The sequence below is a fragment of the Lynx canadensis genome, chromosome X (assembly GCF_007474595.2).
Source record: "Lynx canadensis isolate LIC74 chromosome X, mLynCan4.pri.v2, whole genome shotgun sequence".
Classification (NCBI taxonomy): domain Eukaryota; kingdom Metazoa; phylum Chordata; class Mammalia; order Carnivora; family Felidae; genus Lynx; species Lynx canadensis.
This window is the reverse complement of record NC_044321.2, coordinates 84770049-84796123: the sequence shown is the minus strand read 5'-3', so window position 1 is coordinate 84796123 and position 26075 is coordinate 84770049. Positions and strand designations below refer to the sequence as shown.

General features: G+C 40.2%; 1 protein-coding gene across 2 annotated transcripts in view; it reads left to right on the top strand.

Annotated features, from left to right (window-relative positions):
• The window catches only part of MORC4 (MORC family CW-type zinc finger 4), a 51107-nt gene extending 30462 nt beyond the window's left edge, over positions 1 to 20645 (top strand). The window contains exons 11-17 of one of the 2 annotated variants that reach the window (XM_030305950.1): positions 1567 to 1695; positions 3854 to 3922; positions 4327 to 4378; positions 5744 to 5919; positions 18164 to 18857; positions 19156 to 19439; positions 19745 to 20645. In XM_030305950.1, the coding sequence (XP_030161810.1) occupies positions 1567 to 1695; positions 3854 to 3922; positions 4327 to 4378; positions 5744 to 5919; positions 18164 to 18857; positions 19156 to 19439; positions 19745 to 19898 (1558 nt within the window). In that variant the 3' untranslated portion in view covers positions 19899 to 20645. The remainder of the gene's footprint in view (positions 1 to 1566; positions 1696 to 3853; positions 3923 to 4326; positions 4379 to 5743; positions 5920 to 18163; positions 18858 to 19155; positions 19440 to 19744) is intronic. The other variant, XM_030305951.1, reaches the window with a different exon arrangement.
• The last annotated feature ends 5430 nt before the right edge of the window (positions 20646 to 26075 follow it).

Below are 26075 nucleotides of genomic sequence, written 5' to 3'. Positions count from 1 at the left end.
AGGATGCAGTAGGGGAGTATGGATGGTACAGCCCCTTCAACTACCTATTTATTGCAATCACAGCTAAATGCCTCTCCTATCTGCCTGGTTGGAAGGATCCTCCATAGTTTGATATAGCCTAAGGCAAGGATTTGCTGTCTCTAATGCTTCTCTCCAAGGCAGTCACATTGGCATGCTTCTGCATGCAACTCTTCTGTGCATCCGCATGCCAAACCAAAGCCAACACGACCTTTCCTCTTCCCTCCCACTGCTGCTGAAACTGCCCTTTGCTGTCTCTGGCTCTAAATTAAGCAGTAGCTGTATGGAAATAAATAGACACCAGAGGTCAGGCCTGAGCTTAGAGCTTGGACATTTCAAGGCTAGAGCAGCCTGGAGCTAGGAGATAAGGAAGCCATATATCCAAAAACACGAATTTTCCATGTTAAAGCAGACTTTTAAACAAGAAGAGGACACTGTGTTTGAGTGGTAGAAATATGCATGCCTTTTATTTTCTTTTTTATATTTTCCTGTGTTTTCCAGTTTTTCTGTAATGAGCTTATATTACTTATAAAGAAAAAAAGCATTATTTAAACAAAATAAAAACTAAAGAAAAAGATACAAACTAAGACATAAAAGAACTCTTATCACTCTATTGAAAATGGCTACTGGTAAGAGCAGTATAAATGTGACATACGCACATCATGCTCTAAGCTAAATTACATGTTTCTCAGACTGACCCTTGGTACCCCGTGCCCTCTTTCTGTTTCTTTTCTCCAGCCTTCTCCTCCAGTCTGCTTTTCACACCTTAGTTGCTGACTACTTCTGTTCTATATGGACCACCTCCTTTCATAGAGAAACACATTTGCTCTAAGGTGTAGGTGACTGGGTTATGCTTCCTGGCAGGGATTTGAGTGGCTTTGTATCTTAAGCATAGACCTCTAGAAGGATTTTGCCTTAATTTCACTCAGTTGTTAGACTGAAGCCACCCTTTCTAGTTACGAGATTTAATCACTTTTATAGGAGTTTTTAAGATTAATGTTGAGGATACCAACCTAATAAAATTTTGGTTGAAGTGTAAACAAAGACTTTTAAATGGACAAAAAGAGAGGACTAGGGAGTCTGCGGGGAAATGGGGAAGACTTTTTGATGATGATGCTTCCGTGACCCCCACAAATGCATTTTAAACTTGTTACACAGTTGTATAGAAGCAAATACAATGATTCTATGGGTTTTATTTCTTGGTAATATTGTAATATATATTCTTCCTTGTTAATTTTTAGAGTTAAAATGATCCTCTTGTTTGCTTAGAACAAGAGATACTGGAAAATATTATTTAGTTCCATAAATAATGGTAGCTTACCATGTTAAGACTTGTTACTATTTTTCTTATCCATGTTTGGTATAATTCTATTATTATTTTCTTTGTGAAGTTCAAGATGTGTGTTTTAAACACTTAGACCATAACATTACAGTTCTAACACAATTCATATATAAAATTTTATTCTTTCCCTTTTAGGGTGTGCCTTTCTAACATAAGAGCACAGAGCTAGGATATACACAGTCATACTTCTGTTTTCCTTCATTCAGGAAGATTCCTGACCAGACATGGGTACAGTGTGATGAGTGTCTTAAATGGAGGAAGCTTCCTGGCAAGGTTGATCCATCTACATTACCTGCAAGATGGTTCTGTTACTATAATTCCCATCCAAAGTACAGGTAAGGTTATTATGCCAGAGAAAATGCCTGATTTGTCTCTCTGTTCTAAAACACTTATAAAAAGCTCTTTTGAGTACGGTTGACATATAATGTTACATTGGTTGCTCATGTATGGCATGAGCATAGTGACTCAGTAACTCTGTATTTTATACTGTACTCACAAGTGTGGCTACCATCTGTCACCGTATGGCACTATTACACTACCACTGACTGTATTGCCCATGCTCTACCTCTTTTTCCCGTGACTTACTCATTCCATAACTGGACTCCCACTCCCTTTCACTCACTTTGCCCACTAAAACACTTTTTATCTCAAGTCCATACTCTTCAGCCTGGAATCCAAGCCTCTTGCTAACTGATCCCACCCTATCTATCCAACCTTATTTTTAACCCAGATCATATGCTTTAGCCAGGCTTCTGGCTTCAGTATTTCCAACACATGCCATGCTTATTCCCTCTCCCATGACTTGATAGTGTTATTCTGCTTGCTTACAGTGACGTTCTGCATTCCATCTGCCTATCCAAATCATATCCATCTGGGAAGCTTAAGTATTTTGTGTGATACTTCTGTTGACAATAGTTTACAGTGATTTTATGCTAGCTTCCCATGGTATTTAATTCTTGACATTTGTTTGCATACTGTTTTGTATTATTTTTAGATGCTTTTCATATGTATATGCTTTGGCTCTTCAAAAGATTGTAAACTATTCAAGAACAAGGGCTTTACATTTCACGTTTAGTTGATGATTTCACTCATATGCTTCCTATGCCTGAATCTATTATAGTACATATTGTACATTTAACGCCATTTGTTTGCATGTCCCTTGCAGCATCTAACATCTAGATAGTGCCTGGCATACCCACGAGCATTTATTTCAATTTAACAAATATTTATTTGACTCAGTAATCACAGAGACTCAAAATAATTATCCTGTTTGCTTCAGTTAGCTGTGATTTTCTTAATATTTTTTCTGCACAATAGCAGTAGAAAAAAAAGGCACTAAAACAGGGTATGCTTTTTAGAAAAAAAATGTTTAAAATGGAGGAAATTCAGTAAGTGAGGTCTAGGTCTGTAATGAGTAAGCATTCCCCCATAGTCTCCAGATGTGCCTAAGCACCTCTTCCTGGAGAATAACTTGGATTGTGTGATTGGAATATGGGACTGAGTGCTTAGGAGTCTCATTTTTTAATCCTGTATCTTCTGTCAGTTTCTACTCAATCTGGGAGACATACCCTTCCAGGACACTGCCTCCTTATAAAATGGGTGTAATGGGCGCCTGAGTGATTCAGTTGGTTAAGTGTCTGACTCTTGATTTCAGCTCAGGTCATGATTTCATGGTTCATGGGATCAAACCCCACATCGGGCTATGTGTTGATAGTGTGGAACCTTTTTGGAATTCTCTCTCTCTCTCAAGATAAATAAATAAACTTTAAAATAAAATAGTTTTAATAGAGGGTTTCCAACTATTACTAATTTTTGCTTATTTGTTCCTAGGACTGCTTTTGATCTTTGAATACACTTTCTAGTACTCCTTTTAGTGTTAACTCCTAAAATTCTCTTCCTTGTGCTTTACATATAACAGATGTCTTTCAATTTATAGAATCCTCCTTTCTCTCCTCTTTGCTAATCTGTTGTGTGGTTTTTGCAGTGTAAGCTCCTAATCCCTTATTGTTTCTCTCTCTCATAGCCTTTGATTTTCTTCAGGCATCATCACCTAGTTTAGGGATTCTTGTGCTTCTGAACTGCACTTTGGGAATTACTTTCTTAGTAAACAAGAGGCAAAAGACCCAGGTTCTACTGTTAACAATAATCTCTGTATGGAACCTCAAACAGGTCTCTCTTGAAACTCACTGTGTAAAAATAAAGATTATGCTTCTTGCTGTCCACCATAATAGGAACTTTGTAGCTGTCATATACTTTGAATGTCATGGGAGAAAGGTGATATATGCACCAAAAGAATTAGATGATGCCTTGAAATAAGAATTGCTACATGTTAACCTGCATACAGGTTTTGTGATGTGGGTGGAATCTGAACTCTGTGAGGTTAGAGGGTTGTTAACCTCAATGACCTGTCTTGTCATAGTTGTAAGGAAAGTAAAGGGTAAAACTGAAAAGCACATTTTGTTTCCAAAAGATGATTTCTTCTCTGTACTGCAGGAGATGCTCTGTTCCAGAGGAGCAAGAACTCAGCGATGAAGACCTGTACTTGAACAAAGCCAAGAAACAGTTGAGTATACTTAAGGTTCTAGATCATAAGGTAGAGGAGCCTGACTCTAATAGGACAGGGGACCTTTGAGAAGAGAGATTTTTTTTTCTTTTTTGATTTTTAACTATTTCCCTCTCACTTCTCTATTCTACCAGTTCTTTATTCCTGCTGATCATCACCTGAGTGTCTAATTAGTGATTGTCTTTAGTCTCTCACCTTCCCCTCCCTGTCTCTTGTTTGATGGGACATTTGAACTCTCTCTTAAGTAGCAGAGTTTAGGAAGGCACCCTCAGTTATTCAGTGAGGCCCACACTATTTTTAAATTGGTAGGAACATTATATATAACCTAAATCTGCAATTGGTAATCCATTTCAGACGGAGAAATTTCATGAATGAACTAAATAGCACTTTTATCTTCTCCTAGAGATCAAGCTCTTGAGAAGAAGAAGCTGCCAGTGGACAGTGAGAACCACCAGGTGAGAGCCCATCGTCTTTTTTTTCTCACATGAAATTTTCCCCAACAGAGGACATAGGTGGAAGGAAGCAACAATCTTGAAAGCTGCATAAAAATCATGAAACATTTCTCCTGGTGGTCTTTTTTTCTGTTGAATCTTTTGATTTTGCTTTGATCTCCCGTTACTGATGTTCAGATCGCCAAAAATAGAAGAGCCAAATCATATATTTCCCAGATTGGGATTCCATACTGATTCTGGACAGTGTGAATATCACTTTCAATGTCACAGAATATTCAGGGTTGCATTCCATTCTCATACAGGCTGCTCCTGTTGAGTGTCTGTTTTTTCCTCAATCTCCTTTCTTCCAGGATTCAGGGGTGATTCCTTCCTCCTTCCTCTTGGGAAGAAGGGTTGGTTCTTTGTGCCCCTGCCCTCTCCCCGCTTTCAGGCTGGCTGGCTTTATAAAGACTCTGCTGTTTTGAATTTTCAGGAGCACTGTCTCTCGGACATGGTTGCCCAGCTCCGGACGCTGAAGGGTGCAATAAGGTTGGCCGTCCTCTCAGGGACACTCCTTTCCTGACAGCCACCATAGCACCCATGTATCTTCCCCACCCAACCTTGCCTTTCTGCATGATTCTCCTCTTGACCCACTTTCCCAGAGATATCTGCTAGTCGCATGTTAGATTCACCTTCTACCCACTCAATCAGGGTAGGTCAGACTGGTGAGGATAGAGGCAATTTATTCTTCTTCTGACATCCTACCGAAACCCGGGTATATGAATACACAGGTTTCAGACCCTAATGTCTTGGCTTAGTAGTCTGATCTGGAGATTGGGAGATTTCCTGGGACAGCCCTGTCCTCATTCAGTTTGCCTTCCCATTACATCCCTCCACCTTCATCATCTGTACTGTCTTCATAAGCTGGCTCTTCCACAAGATCTTAGATGCATGTCTCTGTGTGTGTGCATTGTGGATATACATTAGTCTCTCGCATGCATTTCTCCAAAACCAGCACTGACACTTGCTGCAATGCTTATTCCCTCCACCCCTGCCAGCATCACAGATTTCAGAGGAGTGAAAACCCAGCCTTAAAACTGGGTCACAGGAGAGAATTAGGTGGTGATTAGGGGGCCTGGGTTTTATGTTGTGGGTGGGATGACTGTAGGAGCTAATAAGTGAGTTGGGGAGGTCTGTCCAGCTGATAAGGTTATAACTGAACTGGGTTCAGTGTTCTAGTGTACATTACCGTGTGCTGTTTGTTTTGTGTAAGAAACCAGTTTCTTTTTATTTGGCCAAGTGTTTTCTCCAAGCATCAGAAGGATTGACTCATCCTTTGGTATTTCATTTGAAATTAGGATTTTTATGAATCATTTCTCTCTTTGCTAGGTGTTCACTAATCCACTGAGGATTCCTGCTATTCAAGATATGGATGAATTGAACAATAAGACAATTGGATATGAGGGAATTGATAGTCCTAGTCGGCCTCCATCTGTTGGAGAAGAAAGCAGGACACCTTCTCTTCAGCTTAAGCCTCTGGATTCCAGTATTTTTCAATTTTCCAGGTGGGTAAAACATAGTCTCTCTTCAATAGTAAACCTCAGGTCCATTTTCCTGTAAAGTAGGTATGGTTATCGTGTTTATGTGTATGTTTCTCCTAAGGCCTAGCATGGAACTCAGATGGAGAAATACCATTTGGAGCTGATAGACTTGTGTGTTGCATGTACTTCCAATTTTTTTTGACATTACACCTATGTCAATTCTGTCTGTCTCTTTTGAGCTAGTCATCTGACAAATACTCATTTATGTATTATGTCTTCACATTATGTTGGGAACTATGTGAGTGAAATAACAGGCGTAAAAACTCTTTGAAAAGAATAATATGCAATCCAGATATAAGGGAGTGGTACCTAGATAAGCATTACTTCTCTCCTTACATTTAGTCCTGTAGGGCCCCGTAGGCCTAACATGTCGGTCACATATAAATAATAACGATTAGAATTTTTTGTCAGTATTGGTATGAGTTTAGTCAGGGTCTTCCCATGTCCATCTTCTAGCACCTCCTCAGTACGATTTTGTTCATCTTTATAACAGGAAGAAGCATACCTTTCCTTTTTCTTAAATAACAGGAGTGTTTGAAGTGCTGAAAGATACAACTGCCCCTCTACTACCATGAGACTGGAACTCAGGGCTCCTAATTATGACTTGCCTTCTCCTCTCTACTATGCTTCTCACTTCTGGCAGGGCCAAACCATAAGGCAGATAACAGAGTTGCTCTCTAAAAGTAGAAACTTCTGCAGTCATCAGTAATGTGATGATTATATAAAGGGTTGTTTTCTTAGGTGGGTCTCTTCAGCTTCTCATCTAGATAGACATCTCTGCATGTGTGCAGGTCCCCTATTCTGTGATTCTTCATAATTAAGCCCCATAGATAATGGAAGAATCGCGTGACCCCCCTTCCATCCCCCACCCCCGAACATGAGCAGAAAGTCTCAAGAGGAAGTAAGCTATTAGGAGTAAAACTAACACAACGCTAAAGGAATTAAATGAGAATCTGTATGAAATCATCTAGAACAGTGCCTTGGAAGATAATAGGTACTCAGTAACTAATGTTAAATCTGAGTGATACTGAAGGAGCAATTTCTAAGATTGAACTGTGCCACAAAATATGATCCATTCAGTCTCAGGGCCTTGAGTCTAATTCAACTCTGTTCCTATCCATTGTTTTCCAACTCCCATTGTATATTGGGAGGGATAGACAGTAAAGTGTTGTGTGTTTTCAAAGTACATTGTTATCTCTCTACTTTGATTTCCTTGAGATGGTCACGCACCCAAATTGCCACTGCCGTATCAATGTTTCATTGCCCTTGCAGGCTATTCTTTCCCTTCTGTGACAACTTTTCCTTTTGCTTCAGTGTTTGTTTTGTTACTCTAGAGTGGTTTCTGGTAATCTGAAGGAGATTGCAAATGCTGATATATGTGTGTGTGTGTGTGTGTATTTTATGAGTGCAGTACGGCAGTACATCCATTGGGTGGCATACTTCATCATCCTTTAATGGGATTTCCGTATGAGTTGTTTATGGAGCTGCTATATCTAGATTTGGGTTTTGGCTATAGAGGATAGGTAAAGTACTTCAATCATGTGTAATTTTAATTTGACAATAATATTCTTTCAAGGGAAAGAGATACGTGATAATTGATGCTGCTAACGTTATGTTTTATGTAAGGTCAGTAAGATGATTTTGTCATTTTAAGCTACATGTATAAAGGGATTCAGATTGATTGCAAAGAGTCTGCCTTTTTATAGGGAAAAATGAAGGTACACAAGAGTTCAGTAAAATTTACAGGGTTTTCTTGGTAAAACAGTGTTTGAAATAATAGGTTTATTCAGGAGTTACAAAGGTCCCTGTTATTATCAAAACCTAAAGCTAATAAGGCTCCTTGGGTCGTGCAGTACAGCTCTCCAACTCTAGATAAAATAAAGCCCACAGTATCCTACAGAGTTTTTTAAAGTTCTAGTGGAGTACAGGGCTCCAAAGGTGTCATTGGAAATAACTTTGTGAGTTTTCACAAACCAGCAAGGGGATGGGAGGACTTGCAGTAAAGAATAGGTTCAGCCAGTATGTAAGCTGGCATAATCGTTTAGCATATTTTTGTTAAAGGAAATAGTCCTTTTTTCTTTATTCATTCTGCATATATTTGAGTGCTTGCTGAATGAAGGGTGGTGTTCTTTTTTTGGTTTATTTATCTATTTTTGAGAGAGAAAGAGAGAGAGGGAGGGACAGAGAGAGACAATCCCAAGCAGATTCCACACTATCAACACAGAGCCCAATCTCATGAGCTGTGAGACCATGACCTGAGCCAAGATCAAGAGGCAGACACTCAACTGACTGAGCCACCCAGGCGCCCCTGAAAGGCAATGTTCTAAGGCAGTAATGGAATGAAAAATGAAGGAACTTATGGTAAAGTTATATTTGTAAGGATCTCCAATATATGCTACTTTTCATTAGGTGTGATACAAACTTAAGGTCTAAAGTATCCATTAGCATATGGACAAAGGAGAAAATTAGCGGCTGTAATTCATTTAGCTATTTAGAGACCCTTTGAATAAACTATATGTCAAAGGCTATAATTATAATTCATGTTTTAAAAGGATAACAAAAAATACCATCCAAATGACACTGCGATAGCTGAAGGAGAGGAAGAAAGACATTCTAATATGTTTAAAGGAAATTTTGAAACAACAAATACAGGTAGAACTAGAAGAACAGTTTTATAAATGAGTAAGGTTGATTCAGCAGCTAGTATTAATATTTTAAAAGATGATCTTTGAGAGCAACTTCCAGACTAGAGAAATGAGGAGTGTGATGGACTCTTTCATGAACAAATAACAATTTAACTGGAAAATATTATTAAACAGCAAAAACAATCATTTGGAGTTCCTAGAAATGGTTCTAGAGGCATACAGAAATATTCAATCAAGAAAATCTATGAAATCTCAGATACAACAGCAACAGTCTTCAACATTTAGCTTGTTCTTCTCACTCACCCCCTTCCGAGCTATATTTTACAAAAACTTCTCAGGGAGCTGTAATGCAGGTGGGTATGATCCAGAAGTTCTTTCCCTAGCTCCCAGTCTAGAGCTATGGTTTCACCTGGGAGGAATAGGCCTCTGATATTTCTCATCTCCCCCAGTTCTGTCATGCAGAAGCTCTATTCCAGGCAGACTCAAAAGGAATAGGTCTCTCTTCTCCTATGCAGTCCCCACTCAGGGGAAGCACTCACGTAGCATGTAGAGATAGTATGTTGACAATACTGGACTCCTATTGCTCTACACCCAGCTTGCTTATAGGGCAGAGGTTCATGCCTGAAGAAGCAAGCCAAAAAACATCACCCAGCACCCATTCATAAAGAAAATTTTCTTTTATTTATGCCACTTGTGCACAATGACACTGAGGCTCTGCTTAGGGAGAGGCCTTAAAGATGAAGAACTCCTTAGTTCTGCCCAAAGGAGCTGACTTTATGTGGAACAGATCATGGAGAACTCCATTCATAAAAGCATTGTCAAAAATAATGGAGGGGCGCCTGGGTGGCTAAGTCGATTGAGCATCCATCTCTTGATTACCGTTCAGGTCATCATCCCAGGGTGGTGGGATTGAGCCGCATGTCAGGCTCCGCCCTAAATGTGGAGCCTGTTTTAAGATTATCTCTCTCCCCTTCTGTCCCCCTCCCCTTCCCTGTCCTACTCATGCTGTCTTTCTTTCTCTAAAATTTAAAAAAAATGGAAATCTTGGTGAGCATTAATTAAGAGGACACTCATAGCTCCATGATACAAGTTACAAGAAATATGACTGAGCAGTCAGAAGTTTGATAACAGAGAAAACCAAGAAAAAAGTCAAGAAGACCTCTTCTGGGATCATAGCCCTAGGATTAGGAAGGCTGTGCATAAGCATAAGGCTGCATTTACTCTAGAGCAATCAAACTAGGACATAAGGTGGACTTTAAAGCAGCCCTCAAGCCTCACGCAGATCAAACAACAAAGGACAGGGCTCTCACTGGCACTAAGGGCTTAAGCACAACCTATAACCACTGGCTGAACAGTAAGCTTTTCTGATGAGATCGGGCGTGTTCAGGGTCGTATGGCCGTAGACAACAGTAAGCTTTTCTGACCCATGGGCAATTCCTAGGAAACCAGTCTTAAAAATAAATCACACTTTTCCTGGTAGACTGGAAGACTGTGTGCATACTCAAAGTTGTGTCCTCTCAAAGGTGATTAGAAAGGGAAAATCCAAGCTGCTACTATCTGGCTGAATGTGGGGTAGAAACAGATTCCTTGAACTGTGATAGCAGCCTCCAAGCCAATGGTACCATACATGAAATAGTAAAAGCTAAAAATCTAACTGGATAAGAGGGCTTAAGCATAATCTTTGACCAGTAAAGGGGCCTATGTTGACCCAAGGGTGACTCTTAGGTTGTCAGGTAAAAGGTAAAAACCAAGAAGAAATCTGAACAGGAACATCAGAGGCTGCATACTGCAGAGGAAATAGATTTCATGGAGTCAGTTCAGCCAAGTCACTAAATAAACAACCAAGCAAACAACAACAGTATCAACTACTCTGGGAGATGGGATCAGTATCTAGAGTTGTTATGCTGTGTTATCTAAAATATCCAATTGTTGGGGTTCCTGGCTGGCTTTGTTGGTGGAGCATGAGACTATTGACCTCAGGGTTGTAAGTTTGAGCCCCACATTGACTATAGCAATTTCCATTTCTTAAAAATAAGAAACCTTAAAAAAAAATATCTGGTGCCTGGGTGGCTCAGTGGGTTAAGCGTCGGACTCTTGGTTTCAACTCAAGTCATGATCTTGTGGTTTCATGAGTTCAATTCTGGCATTGGGCTCTGTGCTGGCAGTGTAGAGCCTGCTTGAGATTCTCCCTCTCTATCTCTGCCCCTCCCCTGCTCGCGCTGTGTCTGTCTCTCTCAAAATAAATAAAGTTTAAAAAATTTCCAATTGTCAACAAAAATATATGAGACATGCAAAGAAACAGGAAAGTGTGACCTGTACATAAGAAAAAAAGCAAATAATAGAAACTTCCCTTAAAGAGATCCAGATGTTTGATTTAGCAAAGACTTCAAAGCAGCCATTGTAAATATGTTCAGAGAACTAAAAGGAGAGCATGTCTCATCAACTAGAGAATATCAATAAAGGGGAAAGTTATCTATACCTACATCTGTATCTGTTTCTATATCTGTATCTATATCTATATATTTTATATGTAAATACATATATAAAAGAAGCAAATGGAAATTCTGGAGGTGAAAAGTATAGTAACTAACATGAAAATTTCACTAAAAAGACTCAAGAGTGCATTAGAGTTGGCACAAGATAATTAGCAGACTTGAAGATATATCAGTTGGCATAAAATAATTAGCAGACTTGAAGATATATCAATTATAGATTATGCCATCTGAAGAACAGAGAGAAAAAAAGAATGAAGAAAAATGAACAGCACCTCAAAAGAAATGTGGGACACCATTAAGTACACTAACATCTGCAGAGTAGGAGATACAAGAAGAAAAAGGGTAGAAAAAATATTCAAAGAAATAACGGCTGAAAACCTCCCCACTTTGATGAAAACCATTAATCTACACATCCAAGAAGCTTAGCAAATTCAAAATAGGACAAATGCAAGGAGATTCACAGTCAGACATAGCATAGTGAAAATTTTGAAAGCCAAGGGCAAAGAGAAAATCTCTAAAGCAGAAAGAGAAAAATACTCATCATGTACAAGAGAATCCCAGTAAGATTAACAGCTGACTTCTCATTAAAACAGTGGAAACTAGAGGGCAGTAGGATCACATATTCAAGGTAGTAAAAGAAGAAAGAGTGTGAGGCCAGAATCTTAAATCCAGGAAAACTATCTTTATAAAATGAAGGTGAAATAGATACATCCTCACATAAACAAAAGCAGATGAAATTTGTTTCTACAAAACTGCCTTTCAGGAAATACTCAAGGGAGTTCTTTAGGCTGAAAGCAAGTGATACCCGATAGTAATTCAAATTCACATGAAAAAATAAAAGAGCACTGGCAGTGGTATCTAATTAATTATAAAAGACAATAGAATAGCATTTTTCCTCTTTCTATCTTTAATTAAAGAATAATTTCACAAAACAATATATATTTGTATATAATTTTATGTACATATATAACCTTATTGTTGGGCTCATCTACAGATGTAAAATGTTTGCCAATAATAGCACAGAGGAGGTGAGTGGGAGCAAAGTGGTATTGGAGTAAGGAAATAACACCATAGTTAAGAAATGAAGAGGGGCGCCTGGGTGGCGCAGTCGGTTAAGCGTCCGACTTCAGCCAGGTCACGATCTCGCGGTCTGTGAGTTCGAGCCCCGCGTCGGGCTCTGGGCTGATGGCTCAGAGCCTGGAGCCTGTTTCTGATACTGTGTCTCCCTCTCTCTCTGCCCCTCCCCTGTTCATGCTCTGTCTCTCTCTGTCCCAAAAATATATACACATTGAAAAAAAAAATTAAAAAAAAAAAAAAGAAATGAAGAAAATTTTAAATGGAAAAATAAGGTTGATTTAGCAAACTCTATAAACATTATCAATATGTGATTGCTCTGCTTTCTTCTCTCAGCTTCCTCAAAAGACATAACATTACATAAAACAATAATATATTGTTAGATTTGTAAATGTTAAATGAGAAAATATCCACATAACATAAAAAGAGAAACAGTAGAGGAAGAAAGGAACAAAGAATGCATGACACATGTAGAAAACAGAAAGCTAAGTAGCAGATGTAAATTCTGTCATTTCAATAATATTAAATATGACAACTTTAAACTATCCAATCAAAAGACAGAAATTATCAGATTAGATTTTTTAAATATCTAAATATATAGGAGACACACTTTAGATTCGGAAATACAAATAGGTTGAAAATAAAAGGATGGAAACAGATATACCATGCAAACAGCAACCAGAAGAGAGCTTCAGTGGTTATGCTACCATCAGACAAAATAGACCTGACTTTTTAAAAAGTTTTTATTTATTTATTTTGAGAGAGAAAGTGAGAGAGAGGGAGCAAGCATGAGCAGGAGAGGGGCAGAGATAGAGGGAGAGAGAATACCAAGCAGGCTCTGCACTGTCAGCACAGAGCCTGTTGTGGGGCTTGATCTCACAAACCAGGAGATCATGACCCGAGCTGAAATCAAGAGTGCAGCACTTAACTGACTTGAGTCACCCAGGCACGCCAAGACAAAATAAACTTTAACCAAAAAAAAAAATGTTACTAGATGTAAAGGGACACTTCATAATGATAAAGTTCATTAAGAAGATGTAATAATTATACCTAAATATGGACCTAACAACAGATCCCCCAAAATACATGAAGGAAAAGCAGACAGGATTGAAGGGAGAAATAAATACCAATAATGGTTGGAGACTTCAATGCCCCACCTTCCATAATGGGTAGAAGATCAACAAGGAAGTAGAGGAGTTGAAGAATGCCATAAACCAACTGGACCTGATGGACACATATAGAACAGTTCACCCCCAAAAAAGCACGATGCATATTCTTCTCAAGTGCACATGGAATATTCTCCAGGTCAGACTATGTGTTAGACCATGAAAAAAAAAAGGCTTGACAAATTGAAAGTATTGATAGCATACAAAGGATGTCCTTCAGTCGCATTGGAATTAAATTAGAAATCAACAACAGAAGGAAATTTGGGAAATTCACAAATATGTGGCTATTAAACAACACTTCAGAATAACAGATGAGTAAAAGGAGAGCTCACAAGGGAAATTAGAAAATATCTTGAGATTAAAATGAAAATAAAGTATATCAAAACTTATGGAATGAAGCTAATGCACTCCAAGAGAAAATTATATTTGTAAATGCTCATTTTAAAATTGTAGGAAGACCTCAAGTCAATAACCTAAACTTCCACTTGAAGAAACTACAAAAACAAGAGCCAGCGAAACTCACGTCAAGCAGAAATAAAGAAATAACATAGATCAGAATGGAAATGAAATAGAGAGTAGAAATACAATACAGAAAAATCAGTGGAAACAAAAGTCAGGTCTTTGAAGAAAAAAAAAAAACAATTCCTAGAAGAAAGCTTTGACATTGGCCCTAGAAACATTTTTCTCAATATGTCTCATCAGGCAAGGGAAACAAAAGCAAAATTAAACTATTGGGACTACACCAAAATAAAAAGCTTTTGCATAGTGAAGGAAACCATTAACAAAATGCCAAAGCAACCTACTAAATGGGAGAAGGTGTTTGCAAATTATCCTCTAAGGGGCCTAATATCCAAAATATGTGAAGAACTTCTACAACACGAAAAACACCCACAAATAACTTGATTAAAAAATGGGCAAAGGACCTGAATAGACATTTTTCCAAAGAAGACATACAAATGGCCAACAGACACATGATGCTCAACATCACTAATCATCAGGAAAAGGCAAATCAAAACCACAATGAGATACCACACTACACCTGTCAAAATCAAAAAGAGCAGAAATAATAAGTGTTGGCAAGGATGTGGAGAAAAAGGAACCTTCATGCACTGTTGGTGAGAATGCAGATCGGTGCACCACTATGGAAAACAGTATGGCGTTTCCTCAAAAATTTTAAAAATGAATTACCATATGATCCAGTAATTCCACTGATGGGTATTTACCCAAAGAAAATAAAAACACTAATTTGAATAAATAATATGCAGCCCTATGATTACTGCAGCATTATTTACAGTAGCTTGCCATGTGCAACACTAGAGGGTATAATGCTAAGTGAAGTAAGTCAAAGAAAAGATAAATATCCTACAATTTCACACATATGTGGAATTTAAGAAACAAAATAAGCAAACAAAAAAGAGACAAAGAAAAAAAGACAAAGGAAAAAACAGACTCTTAAATATAGAGAATAAACTGGTGGTTGCCAGGGGATGTGTGGTGTGGAATGGATGAGATAGATTAAAGTGATTAAGAGTATGGTTTTCTTGATAAGCCCTGAGTAATGTATAGAATTGTTGAATCGTTATATTGTATACCTTAAACTAATATAACACTGTATGTTAATTATACTTCAAATAGCCACCAAAAATTAAGAAAACAGTAAAATGATTCTATTTACAGTAGCCTCAAAAATGAAGTATTTAGGAATAAATTTAACAGAAGTGCAAGAATGACTTGGGAACTGAAAACCATAAAATATTGCTGAATGAGATTAAAGAAGGCCTAAATGAATGGAAAGACATTTCGTGTTTATGGATCAGAAGATGTAATGTTGATAAGATGTCAGTACTCCTCAAATTGAGCTACAGATTCGATGCAGTCCCTATCAAAATATCAGCTTGTTCTTCTGCAGACAGACCTTTGAGGGCTATGATAAAAAGAAGAAAGAAAATGAGAAGAAACTATGCAGTTGGAGAAGAATTCCTGCTATTCAAACCCTATATTAATCTTTACTAAAATGAGTGACTCCAGGTCTAGAATAAGAATCAATCCCTAAAGGGAAGAACCAGACCTTAATTTACAGAGCTAGTAAGTACTTATAGAACCAGTAAGTAATATCCACCTATTTTTCTCTCATTTCTTTTTGATTTCCTCTTATATGCAAAGTTTTGTTCCTTCATTCCCATCTAGCATAGTTAGTTAAGCTCTCTTTGGTTAAGGAGTTTCCACTTTGGTACTTTAGTAGGGAACTTACAAGAGACACATAGGCACACTGTAAAAAGTGATATACATTATAATAGAGTGCTAAGGTGCTATGGGAATTCAGAAGTAGCATTTGAGCTGGACTCAGACTTGCAGTGTTGGGTAGGAGAAGGGCATTCCAATCAAAAGAAGCAGCATGAGAAATCATGGGACATTTCTTTTGGCTGGTGTTCTTGAAGGGAGGTAATGAGAGAGCAGCTAGGGCCAAATTATGTCCTAGCTCTGTCACTGACTAGCTGCAGTTAGTGCAGTCAGTGCTGTCACTGACTAGAGAAAGTTAACATCTCTAGGTCTGCGCATCCTCTTCAAAAAAATGCAGATAATACCACCACCTACTTCAGGGTTATTGGAAAAATTAAATGAGACCATACACATTAAGCACCTGTCACACTGTCTGGCACAGAGTAAGTGCTGAATAATTGTTTCTTATGTTTTGGAGTCCACTCCAAATGGACTAAGCTAAAGCATACCAAGTTAAGGCATTTGAACTTTTCTGTTGTGGGGAGCAGTACATAAAAATTTCAATTAATGGTATAACATAATCAGAGTAACACCTTAGGAAGATTAACTTGGCAGCAGGTAATCTGGAGATGAGAGAAGGGGAGACTGGAGGAAGCCACTGCAGTAGTTCAGGAGAGGTAATGTGAGCTTGAACTTGAGTATTGATAGTAGTAGAACTATATGAAATTACTGAGAGTTTGCTGGTGTCATAACACATACCAGAAACATAGGGGAGGGAACAGGTTTAAAGATGAAAATGGAAAGGCCAGTTTTATACATCGTGAGGTACAGGGGGGACCACCAGGAAGGAATGAGTGATGGGCAATTAGAAATTCAGTACTAGAAATCAGGGCTCGGGAAATGACTTTAGAGTTACTAACCAGAGGTTATAGCCAAGAGGTTGTATGAAGTTACCAAAGAAAAGAGAGAAGAGAAGTGAATTAAGGACAGAACCCTTAGAGGTGGTAAAATGAAGAGAAGGCAGATCATTTGACTTTCATTGCCTTTCATAAAACTTTGGGTGTTGCTATCCAGTATCCCATAACCTTCCTTCATGAAGACCTCCGAAATGACTGCTTTTTTTTTTTTATTTTTAAAAAAATTTTTAAGGTTTATTCATTTCTCAGAGACAGAGCATGAGTGGGGGAGGGGCAGAGAGAGAGCGGGAGACACAGAATCTGAAACAGGCTCCAGGCTCTGAGCTGTCCGCACAGAGCCCAATGCACAGCTCGAACTCTTGGACCATGAGATCATGACCTGAGCCAAAGTAGGACACTTAACTGACTGAGCCACCCAGGTGCCCCTGAACTGACTGCTTTACTATCTTCCTCAGCACTGCAGCTAAATGGGCCGTCTGCAGTGGCCCTTGCGCATGTTATATAGATGGATCCATGTGTTCTCACATTGCCCACAAATACTTTGGCTTTCCCCCAAAGGTTGACACAGCAAGATCTATTAAGATGCAGACCAGTTTTCTTTCTGAGTGAACGCTAGTTTTGAAGAACATTCATGGTGCTATAAGAAGCTAATGTTTGAGATGTCTTACGGATGTTGCCAAAAATTGCAGAGAAAACCTAGTGGCCTCAAAATACTGTGAGGTGGCGCATAACGTGCCTGACTCTTTCTCATTGAAAATTCAAAAGTTGATTTTTTTACCTTGAAACTTCTGTGGTTTTCTGCAGGGAAGACAGAACAGTGATATGGGTAAAAACTGGGTGTGGGGGGGGGTCCCCATCCTACTGCATGATTTTAAATTGCCTACGGATTTCATGGTGCAAGTTTGTTTTGTTAATTCCTTCAACAGTCAGTGCACATAGCAGCCAGAAATGGAAGGTGACTCAAGATTACTGTCCTGCACTTTCCTGAAGAAATGAGGGAGTGCCTGTTTGCTGTGACAGAGGGGAGTTCTTTTGCCCTAAGAGGGAAATGACTTGAATTGGCTGATTCAATTTGTTTGTTCCTGACTAGCACCCTGTGTTTTAATTAACTTTTACAAGTGAATAATGGGCAATAACCACAATCCAGTTGGCTGGCAAAGGAACTGTATGGTGTTCTCTTGCAATATAAAAAAAAATATGTCTAAGTCTTTGATACTGGAAGGTTTTTGTGACACTTTAAAATTAACGAGCTGGCTTGGTTTTCCTCCACATACTCTGCGGGGCTTTTTATGACCTTTTTTCCATTCTTGTGTTAAGGGATTTTGCATGTGTATTTTTTGTTGGTTTTTTCTGCCTTTCCTTGCATTTTGGGACCTCCTAAGTCAGTCTGGTTTCAATCCTATTTTCAGAATTCTCACCAAGGTCAATCTGGTCTTGTTATATCCAGATGCTCACCCTCCTACCTTTTGATTTCAGCTGTCCCTTCAGACCGATTGCTATCTCAGCAAGTCGCATGAGTTGAAGAGTTTGGAGTTTGGGGGTTGAGTTATATTCCTAACTTGAAATGTTCTGTGGATAAAAGCTCAAGTCAGTTTTAATGCAGGAAATTTGGAGAGAGGCTCCACAGGATTAAGAATATATTTAGCTTGTATTGTGACAGCTTAAAATTTAATTTCCTCTTCTTCTTGCAGTAAGTACAAATGGATCCTGGGAGAGGAGCCGGCAGAGAAACGAAGAAGGCTCCATAGTGAGAGGACAACACCTCCTCTAGATTATTCCATGCCTGGCCCTTACAGGAGGGTTGAGGCAGCTGTCACCTACCCAGATGGGGAGAACAGCCATGATAAATCCAGTTCCGAGAGAAGCACACCACCGTACCTTTCCCCAGAATACCCAGAAGCAGGCAAGAGTACCAGTCAGAGTAGGGAAGTCTCTGTTCTGTATTCAGGGGCCCAAGACCAACACCAGGTGTCCCTGCTCCCTGAAGAATTAGAAGATCAGATGCCAAGATTGATAGCAGAAGAGTCTAACAGAGGCAGCACAAACATAAACAAGGAGGAAGTGAACAAGGGACCTTTTGTAGCTGTCGTGGGTGTCGCAAAAGGTGTTAGAGATTCAGGAGCTCCCATTCAGCTGATCCCTTTTAACAGAGAGGAGCTTGCTGAGAGAAGAAAAGTGATTGAATCCTGGAGCCCAGTGCCTTATTCCTCTGTGGCCTCTGTCAACACCCCTGCCGCAGCCACTGGGGAGAAGGGACGAGGTTATGAGGAGAGTGGAGAGCGCAGTACGCCAAAGACGAAGAACCAAAGAGAGCTGGAAGAACTGAAAAGAACCACAGAAAAACTGGAACGTGTTTTGGCCGAAAGGAATTTGTTCCAGCAAAAGGTTAGGGCACCCCCTTACCACTAGGATATAAGACCTCATTTTAACCAAGGGACCAGACAGTTGGAGCTCTAATGGTTTCGTGTCCTGAGGCCTTTAAACACAAGAAGCTATTGAGTCATTCTGTGCTGGGTCTCAGATTGAATGGGCCCAAATGGGCTTCCCTCCCGTATTTGGGGATTGAGAAGGCCCATAAGTAGAATATGGATAGAGAAATCACAGAGTGAATTTATCAGGGGCAATCCAGGGCACTCTCTCATAGCATGTGGGGGTCATTGAATTTCTGTTTCTTGGACTGCAGGTGGAGGAGCTGGAACAGGAGAGAAATCACTGGCATTCTGAATTCAAGAAAGTCCAAAATGAATTGGTGACCTATACTACCCAGGAAACAGAAGGCTTGTACTGGAGCAAGAAACACATGGGCTATCGCCAAGCTGAATTCCAGATTCTGAAGGCTGAGCTGGAGAGAACCAAGGAGGAAAAGCAGGAGCTCAAAGAGAAACTGAAGGAGACAGAGACACACCTAGAAGTGCTGCAGAAGGCTCAGGTCTCCTACCGGACCCCAGAGGGAGATGACCTAGAAAGGTTAATTACTAGGGTTTAGTTATCAGCTTGTGAGTGCTAATGGGAACCATCCCTGAAGAACCCCAGTCACTGGCCATAGATAAGGGCGGAAGCCTTAATTAATGCATAGGCCACTAAGGATCAAGGAATTACTTAGAGAGCTGCAGTCAGTCTCCCCGTGCTTTGTGGCACTGTGCTTTCTTCTTTCTGTCTAGCTAATGAAAACCTAATTGTTGAGAAATGTAGGCCCGTTAGTAAGGAGCTTCATTTTGTTGTTGGCTAATGACTTCATGTCATCTCTTCTGCCCCCTCACTCCATCATACAGGGCTTTGGCAAAGCTTACGCGGCTGCGTATCCACGTCAGCTATCTCCTTACTTCTGTCCTCCCTCACTTGGAGCTTCGTGAGATCGGGTTTGACTCAGAACAAGTGGATGGGATCCTGTATACGGTGCTGGAGGCAAATCACATACTGGATTGAGCACCAGACTTACTACTCTATACACCCTCCTTTACCCTACTCTACTTTATTCTCCTCTCTTTTCTCTTCTTCTCTCCTCTCCCTCCTCTCTCTCTCTCTCTCTCTCTCTCTCTCTCTGTTCCTCTTCTCTCTCTCTCTCTCTCTCTCTCTCTCTCTCTCTCTCTCACCTTTATGCCTTATGTAGAGGATCTTTGAGTAAATCCTGGCTCTTACTCAGTCTGCTTCTTACTCAGTTTTGGTGTGGAGAAAGAGGCTAGTTGATGGGCTTTCAGGACTTCCAGGAACAGAAAAGCAATAGTCACCAAGCCAGATGACCTGAAAGCTATAATTTTCATGATGTAGATACTTGGCCTGTTTTATATCCTTTCCTAAATGGTTTGTATTCATTTAGGTGAAATCAGCCAGCAAATATTGGGTCCAACGCAGTAGGTGTTTGGGGATAAATTAAGAAATATAACTCATGGTTTCAGCCTTCAAGGATCTAACAACCTAGTTGGAAGCACAGGACACACACCAGGTCAACTAACTTGTACAAGGGAGTGGTACAAACATGACAGAAGCATTCTGGGGGCGAGGGGAGGAAGTTGAAGGAAGGCATAACATCAGATATGGGACCTAAACTAAGATTTGTTTAAAGCACTAGCATGATCACATTGTTAACAGTGGTCATTCTTTAGGTAGTAGGACCATGGTTGGTATTTTTTCTTCCTGCTTTCTTCCTGCCTTTTTCACATTTTCTATAATAAACCTGTTACTCTTATATTGGAAAAAATAAATTGTTTTAAAAAAGAATGAGTAGGTTTGGATTTAGATATCAGATGAGAGACTCTGTTTAACATATAAGGTAATTTTATATTTATAATTTATGTTGTATTTAGCATTACCTCTGGAAAATAACATGAACAAAAGCATGGAAGATGCTAGAATGTGAAAAATATGGTTTTTTTTGGCAGAAGTGATGGGCTCATGTAAAGGAAACTAAGGTCAAATCGTGACCATCCACCCACCCTCACGTGGTATTTGCATTTTGATAAAGAGTTCTTGAAAAAAATCTTCAGGGCACAAATGTAAAAATATATATATACCACCAAACTGTGAGATTTCAGGTAGTGCGGGGAGCTATTTTAGAGCAGGGAGATCTATTTGATATTCCTCAGAATACACCATCTACCTACTCCTGGTCTAGTGCTGAGTAAGGGGTTGATCTCATACTATCAAGAATAGTAAAACCTATACTCTTGTAAAAGTAGACATTTTGTTTATTCATTACTTTATTGTATTTATATAGCATGTACTCTCCAAAGAGTTCAAGGTACTCTTCACAAAATGTTGAAGAATGGACACATAAAAATATGCCAGCCGTGAAAAAGAAAAAGTAAAGGAGAAATTTTAAAAGAAGGGGGTGGGGCAGGTGGGCTCAAGCAATTGCAATAGGATTAGTTAGTCTGTGCAGAGAAACGTTTTGGATATTTGTTCTGTTTTCCTCTGCAGGGTTACTTTGGAAGACTCTCCCACGTTTATTTTATCTCCTTGGAGAGGAAGCCCATCATAGTCACTGTAATGAAACTGTCAGGAGCGGGGGGAGGCCAGAGCCAGGCTTCACCATCAGAATGAGAACTGAAAGATACCCCTGGTCCCCTTGCGCTCCCCTCACCACAGCTGTGGACTGCCGTGTGGTTAATCTCTGTGTCAGATAGATGGACTGTGATATTGAAGTCCCCGTTGTCTAAATGTAAATATTCCTGAGAAAGGGGGAATGTATTCAGCTATCCTGTCAGTGATACTGGTTCTTCAGACGGGAGCTGTGAAAAGGTGGGTCTTTGCACAGATACGGACAATATGGTTGGAAGGTGGTGTGGGAAAAAATTCAGAGCATTGAAGTTTCAGCCTGTAGGAGAGTGAACGCATGCATGCATGCGTGTGTGTGTGTGTTGGGTGAGTGGGGGGCAAGGTAGGAAAGAGTACAGGCAATTGGGCTTTAAAACAAAAAAGTTGGAAAGCTTCTAACTCCTCTACTAGTGCTTACTCTCAGCCCATTTCCTGGTCTCAACCCCATACTGCTTCTTCCGGTGACAGTTACCTGTGTGAGTCCATTTACTGCCATGCCAGAACTACCTCTTTGTTACCTATTTACAGTGAGACTGGGCCAGCACGAGGACCCTTTAACCAATGTTCAGTGCCACTGTGGAGAGATTAAAAAGTGTCACACAGCTTTACCAGAGCTTATATAGTGTGGAGGCAAGACATCTGGAAGAAAAAAGTTGGTGCCTCCTCCTGGCTGTCCTGTTAGGTTAACATAATCATAATTGCCCTTTCAAATGTCTTTCGTAATTTACCTTTTAGCTTTTTGTTTCCCAATCAACACTTAAGTTCTTATTATTTCGTGCCTTAAAAAGTGGAATAGGTTCTTAACTGCCCCCCCTTTCCTCCTGTTCTCACTCCTTCCATCCACTCTATTCACGATCACGAAATTACTTTTAATGACCTCATCAGGTTATGCCTCTGCTCAAAGACTTGCTAGTGTTCCCCGTTGCCATTCAAGTTGTAATACAAATTCCTCTCCACTGTCACTGTGAGCTCTAGAGTCCTTTTTTAACATTCCAAACACAACCCTCATTCCATCCAAGCTGAATTAGTTTTTCAGTGTCTGAACCTGCCTTGAGAATTTCTCCTCCACCTTTGCTCTTCCATTCCCTTGGCCTGGAATGTTCTCCCTCATCATCTTTCCTTTGGCTCAAATGTCAACTCCCTGCCCCCCCCCCCAATTCCTCTGATTAACCCAGGCAGGCATAACATTTTCTTTGAACATGTAGGCTTTGGGTCGTTTTTAAGGCCCTTACCACAAACTTCCTTGTCCTATCTTGCTATTAGAAAGCTCTAGATTCAAATATATAGCTACCTACTTGACACTTACATTTACATGTCTCGCAGGCATTTCAAATAAAATGTGTTAAAAATAAACAGTGACACACACACCCTGGGACCGTTCCCTCCCTGTTTTCCTTGTTTTAGAAGGTGGCACCTCGGGGTGCCTGGGTGGCGCAGTCGGTTAAGCGTCCGACTTCAGCCAGGTCACGATCTCGCGGTCCGTGAGTTCGAGCCCCGCGTCAGGCTCTGGGCTGATGGCTCAGAGCCTGGAGCCTGTTTCCGATTCTGTGTCTCCCTCTCTCTCTGCCCCTCCCCCGTTCATGCTCTGTCTCTCTCTGTCCCAAAAATAAATAAACGTTGAAAAAAAAAATTTTAAATAAAAAAAAAAAGAAGGTGGCACCTCCACCAACCCAGTCACATAAGGTAGAAACCTGGAAGTCATCCTTAATTTTCCTCTTTTGTAGTCCCCTACATTCAGTCTGTCAGTCTGTCCTTTCTATTGCCAAAGTATTTTGACTTTTTACCACAGCTACATTAGTCCAAACAACCATCATCTCCCACAGATCATTGCAACTCATAACTGGTGTCCTTGCTTCCACTCTTGTTCCCACGATTGTCTTATTACAACAGCCAGATTAAAAAAAAATACAAATCAGATTATATAACTCCCTGCTTAAAGCCCTTCTATGACTTCTATGACTTCCCATTGCACTTAGAATAAAACCCATACCCCCTCCTTCATCTGCTTTGTCTTCTGCTATTTTTCATCAGATCTCACTTTTGGTCTTCCCACTGAAAAATGTCAGGCTCTTACTTCCCTCCAAGCCTTTCTCCATACTGTTCCCTCTTCTAAAATGCTCTCATCTCCAGTTTGGGCATGGCTGCCCATTTCTCATCCTTCAGGTCTCTGTGTAAGTGTCCACTTTCTCAGGCCTTCTGTGCAGCCTCTTTTCCCCTCTCTTTACCCTACTCTATCATTATTTCCTGTTTTGTTTAATTCCTGGCACTTTTCACAATGTGCCGTTACATATTTGGCTGTTGACTCTCACCCATTCAACAAATACTCACTGGCTACCTATGATGTGCCGTGTGATACACAGTGGTAAACACAACACACATGATGTCTGTCTGCCTCTTTCCCTAATGAGTTCTGTGAGGGGAAGGGCCTTGCACATTTTTGCCTATCACTTTATCCCAGAGCTGATTATAGTACCTGGTATATAGTAGGTAATCAGTAAATAATTCATCCTTAATGAATGAGTTAATCATGGGAACTTGATATTTCCATCTACCTTAAGAGCCTGTAACAGTGCCTCATTTGTAGGGGTTGGCTAAATTGGTATGAACAAGGTAGATCACAGCCCTGAACCTTAAAACCTGCAGACGCAAAACTGAAATGGTAAGTGCAACAGGTTGCAGGGGTCAGTCGGTGTGAGCCAGAGCAAACTACTGTTTTCTCTTTGGTTGAGTTTTCATTTGGATAATTGAAAGGGCTACCAAAGGAGAAAGGGAATACAGGTGTTCTTTCCCACAGACTCTGAATGTTATTGAAAGGAAGCTCCCTAGCATGCAATTTTAAAATATGGAGGATTACAGAATACAATCAGGAGAAGTCTATAGAGACCAGATCTTGGGAATAAGAAAACATTTCTGTTCCCTTTTTCCAAGAGCACCAATAGCTTCTTTTCAAGAGAAGAAAGAGGAGCTATCCTTAAAGGTCAGACAGAGCAAGCCTCAACGAAATAAGTTCCTGGCCCATGTTACGAAGTCAGTACCTGCTTGTTGGATGAACAAATGGGCACCTAGCAGGGGACCAAGTCAGAGATTCTGCAGAAAGATATGCTTGTCCATGTCCGGTGATTGCAAATAATCTGGGGCAATCATTTCGAAGCAGAGGCTCAGTTCCCAAAGGCAATCCCCAGATAGAACATGTTTCAGAGTTCTGTACTATGAGTCAAAAGCTCTTTCTAGGGGATGAGGGGCAGGGGAGCACCTGGGTGGATGAGTCGGTTAAGCATCGGACTCTTGATTTCAGCTCAGGTCATGATCCCAGGGTCGTGGAATCAAGCCCCGCTCAAGCTCTACACTCAGCACAGAGCTTAAGATTCTCTCTCCTCTCTCTCTGCTCTGTCTCTAAACTTAAAAAAAATAAAATAAAACCTCTCTCTGTAGTACTGTGTTAGGAGTGAAGCATGAGGGTATGTTCAGGAAACCTAGGGGTGAGCTCAGGCTAAGTCAAGTGTAATTTCCCCAAAAGAATAACTTGGTCTTGATGACATGGACATCCCTAACTTAGGACTTCTCTTAGGCAGAGAGAAAATTCAGAGAACATACTTTCTGAATCCAAAGTCAGGGCACATGGTTGGATAATAAACTAGACAGTTTGAGAGAACTAACTTAGTCTTGGGTATATGAAAGCTTTAGTCATTGAGACATACATAGCATTCATTTTTCTCATGTAAAGTAGCATCTGCAGAAGAAATGTGTTTTGTTACTTGCCTCCATCCCCAAGTCCAAAGTTTTGATGTGAATCCTCGGAAACCCCCAACACACTTGTAGATAAGCATAGTTCAAATGTTTTGCGTGCCTTCTGCGTGCCAAACACATTTCATACATCTGACCATTGAGTCCTCAGAGGCAGGTAAGATGACTTTAGGCAGAGGCTCTGGAAGATGTCGCCAAAAGACCTGATATTCCAGAAGGCTATGGAAACCTGTAAAGATTGGAAAGGCAGAGGTGTGGAATTTTCCAGGTTGTAGGGAAGAGTGTAAGTGAAGTCACAAGGCTAGGTAGGGGGAAGAGGTGTGAATAAAGCAACACCCGAGTGGGTTTGAGAAATATTGAATTATTTAACTTGGAGCCTAAGGAACAGAATGCATCCAGGGCTTGGGAGTACCAGCAAGGGGTGGGGGGGCTATGCTAAATCTGCTTAAGAATGGAGCCTTTGTAGGCTATGAATTGGGGAAAGTGGTTGTTGTACCTCCCCAGTTGTCCCAGAGTTGGGGACATTAAGTTGCAGTTCCCTTGGACTAAGATTTTCTCTAGGAGTAGAACCTGATTGGTCATGGTTCTGCTTGACCTCAGATTTTCACAGATCTGGATGAAGGTCTAAAAGCCATCACCACTCCTTTCTTCTCCAACTTCTCAAGTCTGCTTTTCCTCTGGCCTCTGTTAATGGAATCTGTTGAGCAGAAGTCTTTTCAAGGTCTTCAAGGTGTTCAGACTTTTGGGGAATATCGAGAAATTTTGACCTGGGAAAGCATATCCTTTGCAGATGTCAACTGTTCCTGCTCCCCAAAGACACACATT